The sequence below is a fragment of the Phacochoerus africanus genome, chromosome X, assembly GCF_016906955.1.
Source record: "Phacochoerus africanus isolate WHEZ1 chromosome X, ROS_Pafr_v1, whole genome shotgun sequence".
Classification (NCBI taxonomy): Eukaryota; Metazoa; Chordata; class Mammalia; order Artiodactyla; family Suidae; genus Phacochoerus; species Phacochoerus africanus.
In genome coordinates this window covers 90,693,280-90,706,518 of record NC_062560.1, presented here as the reverse complement: position 1 = coordinate 90,706,518, position 13,239 = coordinate 90,693,280, and the positions used below count along the sequence as shown (strand labels likewise).

The window sequence follows — 13,239 nt, the reverse complement described above, 5'->3', positions numbered from 1 at the left end:
TGCACTAATATTACCTTGAGAAAGTGAGGCACTCATGTTAAAGAAAGAGGAAAGAGATCAGGGCTTAGCAAATCCTATGACATTATGTGATGAACTGCAACACAGCTTTATGAATTTTAGCAGGAACAGGGCCAATTAAGCTGTCTCTCTTGCTTGTCTGTCGGAAAATACATAAAAAATGTGCGTCCCAGATAAGTTCTTTCTTTCTACCTATCACTGAGTATCTAATGGTTTCAGTTCTTAAAAGGAATGGTTGGGAGTTCCCATCGTGGTTCAGTGGAGATGAATCTGACTAGCATCCATGAGGACACGGGTTTGATCCCTGGCCTTGCTCAGTGGGTTAAAGATCCGGTGTTGCCACAAGCTGTGGTAGGTTGCAGACACAGCTTGGATCCTGTGTTGCTGTGGCTGTGGTGTAGGCTGGCGGCTACAGCTCCGATTTGACCCCTAGCCTGGGAATCTCCATGTGCCATGGGTGCAGTCCTAAAAAGATTTAAAAAAAATTAAAAGTAATGGTTGGAGAGTGAAAAACTATGGTGAAATGTAGAAAGATTAACAAATATTAGAGGAAACCTATTCTTTACTGTCCCTGCAAACAGACAATCAACTACAAGTAGATAAGAATACAGATTTTTTTCATTTTTGTAGAATACTAAAATATATAGCACTTTTTCTGTGAGTAAAAGTTTTTATGTGTAAATAAAATAAATCAATAATAAAAATCAATAATAAAAATAATATGCTAATGATAGAAATAATATTAAATGATATGCATAATAGATCCAGATTGAGATAATTATATAAAACAATGATATAAGAAACAAATACAATATTTTCTGAGCTGTTTACCCCAAGATCATAGTCCACTACGGGAACAGAATACAGAGAGGATATAATATTACCTTACGAGCATTCATCACTTTAACAGCTGTAAATGCACCAGTCTTTTCATGGAGTCCCTAAAACATAGGATAGTAATAAACATCAAATGCTGGCTATATAATCCATTAATCAAGAAGCAAAGTAAAAATATTGAAATTGAATAAGGTTAGACATTGTAGCCTATAATGAAATATAAAATATTATATAGAGATGAATTTTAAGGTACTACATAGAGAACAGAAATATTAAATTGTGAACATTTCAAAGAAACCCCAAACATTTCACTCAAAAAATCAAGCAATTTTATGTAGTTTTGCTTTTTATGTCTGGTTTGAGTAGTGGACATGATTGCACATTTGAAGGTACTGCTTTCTTAGTAATTTTAATCTAGGTCTACATGGCACCAAAGCATCCAGATAAAAAGTAAAAATTTCAGATTGGAGATGGGAAAAAAGGAAATATTCTACTGAACATTTTCCTAATTTATTATGTGGTATTATGCAGACATACCTTTCCACCGAACCCCTTTTTATATACTAAAAATGTTTTTTTCCATAATGATCACAGATAAGAATTCATAATTCAATGGCCTCTAAACCTTTTAGTGCACCCTCAATCATATGAAACCAAAGATATGTATGAATAGAAGTTCTGAAAGATTCTTTCTCATTGAAAACATTCTCAGTTCTAAGAACTTAGTCTTAGACAAAATGCAAACAAGTTACAGATTTATAATTTTCCAAAAAAATATAGAGGTTTGGAATCAGAGTACTTATTTTGTGGCTAGTGCCTTTTGAAATATTTCAAGCTGTCGTCAGAAAAAAACATCGGTCTGGTATTGATGTGAATAAGGCTTGAACTGAAAACAGAATGCTTTTTCTGATAGTTCTCCAGCAGAATATTTGATTTTCAGCTGTACTGGGTTAGACAGTGTCTACCCAGAAGTCAGATTCACCCATAACTGTAGATAGTGACCTTCTTCAAAAATAAGGTCTTTGCAGATGATTCAACTTAAGATGAAGTCATAATGGGTCATTGAGGGCTGTAAAACTAGTGACTAGTGACTTCCTAAGAACAGGAAAATTCGGACACAGATACCCAGGGAGAATGCAATCTGATGACAGAGGCAGAGAGAGATTGGAGTGGCGTGTATATAAGTCAAGGAAAACCAAGCGTTGCTGGCAATTACCAAAACTAGAAGAGGCAAGGAAGGCTTTCTCTCTAGTTCCTTCAGAAGGAGAATGGCCCTAGGGACACTTTGATTTTGAAATTCTAGCTTCCAGCATTGGGAAAAAATAAATTTCTTTTAAGCCATCCAGTTTGTGGTAATTTGTTATAGCAGACCTAGGAAACTAGTTCACAAGACTAACAGAATAGAAACTAAGCAAGGGAATGGGCCTGGACTTGGGATAGAATTCAGAAACTAATAATCAAGGTATAAAGAAATGTCTAGGATTAGGTGAGCAGTTTTGGGTGGAGCATAACAGCTACCAAAGACAAGAATTTTTAAAGAAAAGGAAAAGGTTGTAGGTTATGGACTGATCAGAGAAAAGTAGTTAACGTTTTAGATATTAACCCCTTATCAGATAGGTGATTTGTTAAGTATTTTCTCCCTTTTGGTTGGTTGACTTTTTAATGTTGCTGATGGTCTCTTTTGCTGTTCAGAGCTTTTTAGTTTGATGTAGTAACAATTATTTTTGCTTTCATTGCTTGCACTTTTGGTGTCATGGCTAAAATAATCTTTTCCAAGACCAATGTCAAAAAGTTTTTTTCCCCTATGTTTTCTTCTGAGAGTTTTACAGTTTCAGGTTATTTAAATCTTTAACCTATTTTGTGTTAATTTTTATAAGTGGTTGAGATGGGGGTCCAATTTCATTCTTTTCCATGTGTAAATGTAAATATGTTAGAGACTCTCATTTACTTACATCTTTGGGAGAAAATATATATTAATACTTTAATTTTTTTAGCCCTTATCATGACTTGGAATTTTTTCTAATTATTCACATAAACATACTCTAGTCAAATTTTACCCACATCTGTGTGCTCAAACACAACATGTTGGAAACTTGTTTTCACACACCCTTTAGAGGAGTTAAAATGTTTCCTTCCTTGATTCTAAGAGGTTGTGGGCCAAACTACCCTATGCCACACAAATATTTGGCATGTTAGCAAAGATATTAGCCATATTGCCTTATTTGACCAATCGTTCGTAAGCCGCACAATTTAAAAATTCTGGAATACACAGTCATCATACTCACAACATATATTATTGTGATAACTGAATGTCTTTAAATAGTGCCACCAACTGCCACAGAATAGAGAAAATCAACTTGGTCCTATATTCACTGTGGGCTATTATCTCATTTGAAAACAGGACAAAATTATTTCATCAGACGAGGTATCATAATGTGGGGTTTGAAACATGCTCACTGTGTCTATAGAGGAATCATGATCTTGCAACCATGCACATGGTTGATATGCCTAACCACTATGCAAGCTTTCATAGAAGTCTGGAATATGTAGATAATAGATAAATGAACAATTGTTGACTATTAACCTAGTATTTCAGAGATTTCCATTCTGTATCTCAACTTTCAAAATATTTTTAGTTTTAAATAATAATTTTAGACTTAGAGAACAGTTTCAAAAGGTAGTACAAAGTGTTCTTGTATATTCCTCACCCAGCTTATTTTAATGTTAGTCTTATATGACCATGGTACAATTGTCAAAATTAAGAAATTAATATTGGTATAATACTCATCTACGTTGTAGTCTTTATTGGGATTTCCTCAGTTTTTCCACTAATGTCCTTTATGTAGGACCCAAATCGGGACCTCTGCATTTCACTTAGCTGTCATGTCTCCTTAGGCTCTTGCAACTTGGAATTGTTCCTCAGCCTTCTTTCCTATTTTTCACAACCTTGGCACTTTTCGGTAATACTGGCCAAGTATTGTGTAGGATACCTTCAGTTTGGGTTTATCTGAGGTTTTCTCATGATTAGACTGAGGTCATGGGTTTGAGGAAAGGACATCACAGAAGTGAAGCGTCCTTGCTGGAGTTCCCATTGTGGCTCAGTGGTTAACATATCCGACTAAGAACCATGAGGTTGTAGGTTCAATCCCTGGCCTCGCTCAGTGGGTTAAGGATCCAGTGTTGCCATGAGCTGTGGTCTAGGTCACAGATGCGGCTCGGATCCTGCATTGCTGTGGCTGTAGTGTAGGCCAGTGGCTACAGCTCCAATTGGACCCCTAGCCTGGGAACCTCCATATGCTTCAGGTGTGGCCCTAAAAAGACTAAATAAATAAATAAATAAATAAATAAAAGTACTCTGGATAAACCAGCAAGTTTTTTTTTTTTTTTTAAAAAGTGTCCTTGCTCATTATATCATGTCAGGGATACATGATATGACCATGACTGATCACTGGTAATGTTAATTTACAACACTGGTTTGAGTCATGTCTCTCAGTTTTCTTCATTGTAAACTTACTATTTTCCCCTTTTATATTCTATTCATCAGAAGTGACTAACATTGGTTTTGAAGAGGGATAATACTATTCTTGAGCATTTATCTAGAGAACCTAGAAGGCATCTTGGGATAAACTATTTGTTCAGTGATGCCATCTTGTGATTCACTAACTACACAGAAATTGATTTGTGATCTTCGCTCAAAGTCATGTTGTCACAAACAGACTGTCTCCCAAATGAGAGGTTCATTCAGGACCAGCAAATTCAGTTTCTAGGATGTGACTTTTTTCCATCACAATGTACGTTTTATGAAAAATTAATTTAGAATACCATTTTTGAAAATACACATAGAGAATGCTAATAAAGGAGTTTGGTTTTGAATTCTAGATTGAATGTTAAATAATCTTACATTTCCCACTGATCTTAGTGAATATTATATAGGAAAAACCTTTAACTATAAATGTAGATTTGGGGGCTCTGATTTTCCTACAATCAAATACCAATAATATCATACAAGAGCTACTAACTGCTCTGGATTAATAATACTCCCTTAAATAAGAGTTTGCATGCAGAGAATGACATTTTAATTCACACACATCACAGAGAAAGAAGAAAACTCTCCTATCATAAGAAGTTTCTGCTTAAATCTTTTTCGTACATTCATAGGTGCTCTCACATTTGAGTAACAGAAGATATATAGTAACAATGTTTTGTAGCCATTCCTAACTCTAGGCCCAACCCCACTGACATTTCACATCAAGTCACCTACATTTTTACCTCAGGCAACCTTTTGCCTTGTAACCAAGCTTATTCAACTTATTTAAGTTTAGTTATTAATAGATGCAGTTCATGTAATATGATTTTAGGGGCAACAGAAAGCCAGCTGCTCAAAAAAATAGCCCTCCACTACAGTTTATAACCTACTACAAAGTATAAAACTCATTATTATGGCCTCAATTTTATTAAAGTAATGAAACTCTGATTATTCAAATATCAGCTGAGAAAAAAGACACACTGATTTATCATTCATCATTAACGCATGAGTTAGATGATCAGATTAGGTAACTATAAGAATGGCAACAAACATTTAAATATCGATGGAGGAAGGAAAGGGCTAGAATCTCAGGAGTTCCAGGAGAGATTGCTTCTCAGCCATAATAAAGGTAGCAGTTGCCTAAACAGGAGAGCAAAGGAGTTCCCATTGTGGCTTAGTGGTAAGGAACCCAACTAGTATCCATGAGGATGTGGGTTCCAATCCCTGGCCTTGTTCAGGGCATTAAGGATCCAGCATTGCTGCAGGTCACAGACATGGCTTACATCCTTGTTGCTATGGCTGTGGTGTAGGCTGGCAGCTGCAGCTCCAATTCAACCCCTAGCCTGGGAACTTCCATGTGCTGTAGGTACGGCTTTAAAAAGTAAAATAAATAAATAAATGAACATAAAATAAAATGGGAGCAAGATAAAGGTGACTGGGAAGTGATTCTCAAAGTGTGAAGGGAGTAAAAACAGAGGGCAAAGTGGAGAGGTGAAGAGACAAAATGTGCCAAGTCACAACTTTACTGGAAGAATTCAGTGTTTAAGATGTAGACACCTGCAACAATTAAAGAATGAAACCAAATGAAAAGACTAGGTAACAACAGGAATTCTTGGGTCCCAAATACAGTCTAAATACAGATGAGAGTGTTGAAGAGAATAAATATGTGTTATCATATGAAGTCTTAAATAAGGTCCTAAGAAACTTCCCTAATTTATGATCTTACAAGTAACTGTTTTCTAGGGTTGTACTCCAAAATATATTACTTAGGACAAACTTGTAGTCTTTTCCCAGAGCCATTTAAAATTATCCATGAAAGAACATAAATTACTCAATGTGTTGATTTCAATTTGGCAAGGATTTCTGTTCTTATTAATTAATTTAGATAACCAAACAAGCAGCATTATTTAGTCTGCTTCCCCCAGGAAAACAGAGTTTATTACTGTGCTATTGCTCTTCAATGGCTCCAAGCTGAATGCTAGCATTGGGAATCTGTTCTATGAACAGTTTGTGACCTATGCCTGAATTTAGGACACTAGTTATATTTAAAACATTGTTAAAAGGTATATGTGTCTGCTTTAAACAAAAAACATTGCAGGAAAAATCTTTATATATGTAACAAAGTAAATGAAGAGAAGACCATAAAATAACTCTCTGGTTTACAAATGGACTTGTACTAGTTTTCATTAAATGCCAAACTCCTCAATTTATTTTTGGAAATTCAAATTACCACATTTCAAATTACTTCCAATTTGGGGGAATATATTAAAAGTAATAAAGCAAGGTGAACTTGTGCATTAGGGAATCAAGAATCAAACTACAGATTACCCAGTGATTGCAGAAGATTCCTCCTGGTCACTTGAAACTTAGACTTACTGACTTCTAGTGGACCAACCAGTCCACCATACTTCCTTTTGGCCCACAGAGTCTCAAGATTTCCACTTTTGTTTGATACGCCTGTTCCCTGCTTTGGGCCTATTCGGATGGAGATAAATAGTTATTCCAGTTATTTATTATGATTTTTGTTAGGAAATCTAGGAGATAGATGTAGATGTGGAAGGAAGAGTAGAGAGAGGGATGGTAGTAGAGCACAAAACAGGTGATGCCCTCAGGTAGGGCCCAATTTTCTCAAATCCTTTATAAGTACAGAACCTCATTGACAATGATAAGTAAGATATGCAGGTAAATTAATTACATACAGACAATTACAATGGAAAAATAAATTAAGGCAATAAAGTCTAGTTCTTAAGCACATAATCATATCAAGGATTTAGTCACTCCATCAATAAACTTGGGTGAGAAATAAAAGTTCTTGAAGGAGTATATTTCTTTCATTTTTGTGTCTCTAGTGCCTAGCACAATGGCTGGTATGTAAGACCCTTTTAATAAACACTAGTTCTGTGAGTATGAATAGAGTAACTGGGAAGGCTTCCTGAAAGAGTTAGAATATCAACTGGACCATGAAGACAGCATAACATTTGAACAGATTCTGATGGGCAGGGTGAACCCAGTAAGTGACACACCATGAACAAAGGCTATGAAGTAATGCCATTAAGAAGGCACAGCCACAGAAGAAAAGAAAAGGAAAAAGTGGGAGTGGCTGGAAAGAGAATAAAGATGAAAAGGAGAGAATATGGGGGTGCACCTATGTTTGTCACACCAGAAATTTCAGCATAATTTTTTAAAAAAGAAAATCTTATTTAAAAGAAGGCAGAAATGATCAATGAGAAATTAGCCATTAGTAGTATAGTACTTTATGACTGGATTTTGTTACTTAATGGTCTAACGTAAAGCTCAGGGTGGTTAAGGCACTGAAAAACTAGCACTGAATTGTAGTAATGATCAATTTCTTGGGGATTACACATTTTAAACCATAACAAATGATTTAAAATAGCAATTGTGACAGCTGTGTTGGAAAAAATCCATCATTCTGCAGCACTTAATTACCATGTTTTTTCCCCAGAAAGAATACAAGACAGTCCTTGATGGCCTTGTAATTTTGATTAGGCTAAAAACTTTATTTTTAATCATGCAGTTAAGGAAATTGTTGTGGAAAGACTGCCGACTATTCGGCAGTTCCTACATGGTCCTTCTAGTTATTTGCTTTGCCTTCTGTTGGCAAATTTAAACCACATAATCCCCAGGGCATTCTTCTTTTCATTTCAATTGGTTTTGTGGTGGCAGAAGGCCACAAGGCACTCACTACACTCATGTCCATTTGGTAACTTTGTTTTTCATTCACACAGGTTTGTCCTTCTAGTCATTTGTTTGAGTGCCAGTTTTCTCTCAGCAAACAAACCGAGTGATGCTTCAAGGCCAACAAGAGTGTAACCCTAAACAGCAGCAGCCAAGTACTCCATGCTGTGCTGTGGAGGGATAAGACAATGTGGCTAACAAGATGATTTTTTTTTGTCAGCATCGTGTCTATGCAGAAAAACAATGACATGGGGCTAGAAAGAACTTTCATAGATTAGCAAGTCCATATTCCTGCCTCTGAGCAGGAACTTTCCTTAACCAATATTTGAAATGAGAAATAATGGTGATTTGGTTCTTATTTGAAAATCTTCATTTATTTTTCTTTTTGGTCTTCACCACCAACAAGCTCCATAACCCTAAAGGGACAGATGAATTTGGAGCAGTCAAGATTTAGAGGTTTGGCCAAGATTGGAGAGGATCTAGTCCAGACTGGTAGTAGTGGTAAGTAGGTAGTGTTGTGGGACATATAAGGGAACATGTCAATCACCCTATACCTCAGCACTTAGCCACTAGGAAGATTCATTTATCGTAAAGATTGCCAAAGGAAGAGATGCAGCCTGTTTGGGGAGCTCTTTAAAGGAATTCCATAGACTTTACCTGAAGATTTGCTTTAAAATATTGTAAGGAACTCATAGATAGATACGTAGATGTTTGATAAATGCTATTTGATGATTGACAAATTATTACAACTCACAAGTTGTGTAATTCCACAAAGCCTAGTACAGTGCTAAACCACAAAACTTGTATTCATTTAATTTGAGGGAGCCATAGTCATTTAACTGACAAGGGGCACTAAAGAGATTCTCTGATTTGATATTTGCATGAGAACCCCATCATCACAAAAGTCTTGATACAACCAAACACATCAAAGTTGGAAAACATTTTTTGGGCATGACTTTCTCCTTTTGGAAAGAATTCAGAATAAGCAGAAGATATTTATGGCTTTGAGCAGATGGAGGCTGGGGTTGAATAAATACTATTTTAACCCTGACGCTTTAGGACTGAAGGCTTATACAATCAAGTTGCTACAACTTTCAGAACTTGCAATGCAGAAGGAAAGGGGAGCTACACTTCCTTCAAGAACAGTAACAAAGAGATTGCTGATGGACTTTATATTGTTTATGGCACAGTTGCCACTTTTAGGTCCCCATGAAGAAGTATCATATCCTTATAAACATATCTTGAGATTTAACTTGCATTCATGTTGTTTCAGCAACATAATTGAAACACATTATAAGTTGGGACTTTACATTCCTGAGGCTTCATAAATTCCTTTTACCTAATTCGTCTTTTTACCTACCTATCTCCACTATTAGACTGGCAGCTCTCTAAAGGCAAATTTCCTTTCTATATATTTATAGCACAAAGCCTGGCATGTCACCATCACTCAGCAAATATGTGCTGAACTAAACCAAGTCAGTTTCCATATGGAGCTCTAAATAGGTGAGGATATGCATGGGCGAAGGTATGTATGTATTATGTGTGTGTGTAATGGTGGGGGGTGCAAAGATAATGTTTATGCCAAGTTATATGGGAGAAGATTTGAAGGAGGCCCAGGGTCCAATGTGACCCATGATACACTGGGGTTTTCTGAAAAAGACTGAAAGGCTGCACTGCAGCAGGTTCCTCTAGGAACTCAAAGATCATTATTTGTCCATAGGTTAATTTCAGTTTTTGATCCCACAATTTTTTTTGTGGTTCCACTGTGAAGCCACTCAACGTTCCTCACAATTCTCTTCAGTCAGAGATCCATAAAGGAGAAGATATGTGCTGGTTGAGATCAGAGGGCAGGATCCTAAATAAGTAATAGAAGTGCCAAGGCTCTTGCCAAATTGGTACATGTTTTGTTTATCAGGAGAAATGACCTAATTCTTATCCATGCTTCTCCTAACTCATGGATACTACTTCCAAAGTTGCTTCAATAAAGATCTGCTGTTTATGCCTCTTGTGGTTATATCTACTACAAGTACATGAGATGGTGAGAGCTCCAAGTTCCTCACCTCTTTTTTTTTCTTAGCAAACCCCCAAATTACCCAAACCCTGGCTAAATGGAGACAAAGAATATGTACTGAAACAGAAATTTTGTAGTTAAAAAGCTACTAACCACCAGCATAATCCAACAGAATAATGTTTTTCCTCATCCAGAAATCTGGGACACTCATGGTCATGCTTGTTAGAACTGTGAAAGTAGTCGGAAGAGGGCCTTTGTGGTTTCAGTGGCTATGTAGCTTAGAAACTGCTCTGTAATTTGAGGCAGTTATGTGTGCTTATACAGCAGCTTCAACTGAGTTTTACTACCCTTGTTATTACTCATGCAGGGAAAATAGGTCAAAATATGTAGTAACATCATTTGCAAATGGAATAGCTCTCTACTGTACTACAACATTCAAAGAGTAAATTGCACAAAGTGGACAATAAAGCTCTATGTTCTTGGCTGAAGGATACATACAATTTTTGCTGGAAATAAATGAACAGCTACTAGTAGGCAACTAGGTGCGATCTCAATAAACTGCTATGTGAAAAGCACATCAGTGTCCATGGGGGACACAAGTACAAAGCCATTGAGTGTGCTATAAATGGGTGACATCATAAAACCTTTGATGCTGGTCACAACTCAGGTTTAAAGACACAGTCTAGAACTATGTTCATGCTGAAGAAACTGCATAGGAACTCTGTGAGACTAGGGCCCATGCTAAGTCAAATGCTCTGAAAACACTTCCAAACATATTGTCTATAATGTATAGTGAAATCAGGCTCAAGTGAGAGATGATGATTTAGTTCTCTATGTGTGAAACTTCCCCATAATGATATTTTCCCCCATAAGAAGGACCATATATTACAAAAATAAAGAACTCAGCTAGCAGAAGCCACTTTTGTATCCAGATTTTTTTCCTTCTAGATCCCATTTTCTTCCATTGTCATAGATAGTGTTCTTTCTTTCTTTAAGGCTTATCTGGGCTTGACTATGGGGTAGTTGATGAGGCATGGGCAAGGGCAAAGAATCAAATCCTCTCTAAGAAAACAGGTTCCAGCATACACCAGATAATGCTTCTTTGCAATGTCACAATGTTTTAACACAGATTGCTTTCTTTATGCTGTGCATGAATCAGTTAACACTCATGCAAAATGCATTCCATCTGCTCAGACAGATGTAATCTGCAATGTTTTCAATTCCATCAAATAGCACAACCAGTTGAAAGAAAAGCACTGAGACAGATGGGTAAGGAAAGAGACACAACCAAAAGAAGCTGCTTTGCCTCAAAATCTACCCAATCAAAACAGGATGCTGAAATCACTCGGGTCTGTCAATACACAGAGGTAAAAACACAATACCCACAGTTTGAAGCTAAGGTCAATAGGAAGTTTTCTTAAAGGAAAAAATAAAAATCCATAAAACCTGAATTGTCTCCTTAGTCTATAGCAGTAATTAGCGCTTCTCAAAGGCACCTTAGGAGCACCTGTATTTGACTGGGTTGGACACTAAGACTTAGGGAAATGCCAGGAAGAAGGGAAAAATGGAGAAGGAAGGAGTAGTGGGGGAAGTGAAAAGATAAGCAGGGCACAGAAAAGACTGAGAAAGGAGATGAGGAGAAAAAACTGGCTTTCACAGAAGACAGGCCAAGAAACACCAACAACCCTCAAGGTCTAATCAATACTTTAAAGCACAGATATGAAGAAATTAAAAAAAAATGTTTCCACTAATATTACTTTGGTAATTTACCACTAACTCCTGGGCCCTGCAGTCTCAAAAAATTTGGGAGTCCTCATTCTGGCTCCTAAGACCACTTAAACCTACATCTCTTTGAACTGACCTTGAATAGATCTTTGTGGGCAATGCTCCATGCCCTAGATGTTTACTCTTTTAACACTCCACTCAGCTACCCCATTCATTAGTATCCTGCTGTGGCCTTTTCAAAGTCAAAGCCTTAGTTTACTGACATATTGGGGAGTTCTCATCCAGTGACCTCCCTTCTCGCCAAGGTACTACAGGTACATTTTAACAGGCGCTGTCTGCTTTTTTGGAGGGTCTTTTTTTTTTTTTTTAATCTAAGGAATTATGTAGGCAACAGGAATTGCAGCACATTTTAGCAACTAGAGTGTTGGATTTGTCAATAACAGGTTGTTTACATCAAATCTGCAGAAATGAAATATGAAGAGTGTGAAATCAGCTAAAAGGCTCAAAGTTAAACTTCCCAGTGAACCAATCCCTCACACTTGTGTGGCAGGGGCAGGTAGGGGGAAAGGATACTGGAATATAACCTCCCAGAGAATGCCGAGTTGAAAACTGTAACATGATAAAAGGAGAACAATACTAGTACAGAGGGAAATAAAAGTACAGGAAGATCTTAATTAAGGCTAACCAAAAGAGGAAAGTCACTGAGGCAAGTCAATCCAGCAAGGTGATGTGGTTAAGAAACTTAGTTTTTAAGTAAGAAACTAAGACAATAAAAAGGCTAAAAAATAAGGCTGAAAACATGCATTTATACCAAATATCTCATTATTTCAATAAAATCTGTGTGTGTGTGTGTGTGTGTGTGTGTGTGTGTGTGTGCTGATTTGGAGGAAAGGAAAAAGAGATCTAAAGGATCATTGGGGCATGTTGAAATCAACTCTGTCTTTTTCACAATTTTGACTTTTTTCTTTTCTCCTTCAAATAGTTTTGTCAGTTTTTCCTGCTGTATTCTCCACTACCAGCCCGCCAGATTAGCAGCACAGCCGCAATTAAGCTTAAGCCTGAGACTCTCTTCCCAGTCTGCTTGCTCCTTTCACTCCTTCATAAACCTCCATATTTAAGAAGTATTTATTAAACCACACCTATATGCTAGACACCAGGCAAGACACTATAAAAATTAGTTAGTTTATACTTCTAAAAAATTTTAAAAATAGTAATAAAGGTACACAAACTATCAAAATGCAGTACAAAGTGGCAACGTTTATAAGGGTGCAAATGAAAAATTAAATGGTCCTTGAAAGCATTGGGATATGCCACAAAATCCAGACCAGCATTCCCCAAAATCAATGAGATTCTATATATTTAATTATTTTCAAATTTCTAGCATATGTCTGAATTCATACAGGACAGCTACATTTTCTTAGGTCAT

The 13,239-nt window shown here is 36.6% G+C and overlaps 1 protein-coding gene across 1 annotated transcript in view; it reads right to left on the bottom strand.

Annotated features, from left to right (window-relative positions):
- Positions 1 to 13,239, bottom strand: part of NRK (Nik related kinase) — a 128,588-nt gene that overhangs the window by 73,942 nt on the left and 41,407 nt on the right. Inside the window, exon 3 of the mRNA XM_047765737.1 lies at positions 903 to 959. Coding sequence (XP_047621693.1) covers positions 903 to 959 — 57 coding nt within the window. The remainder of the gene's footprint in view (positions 1 to 902; positions 960 to 13,239) is intronic.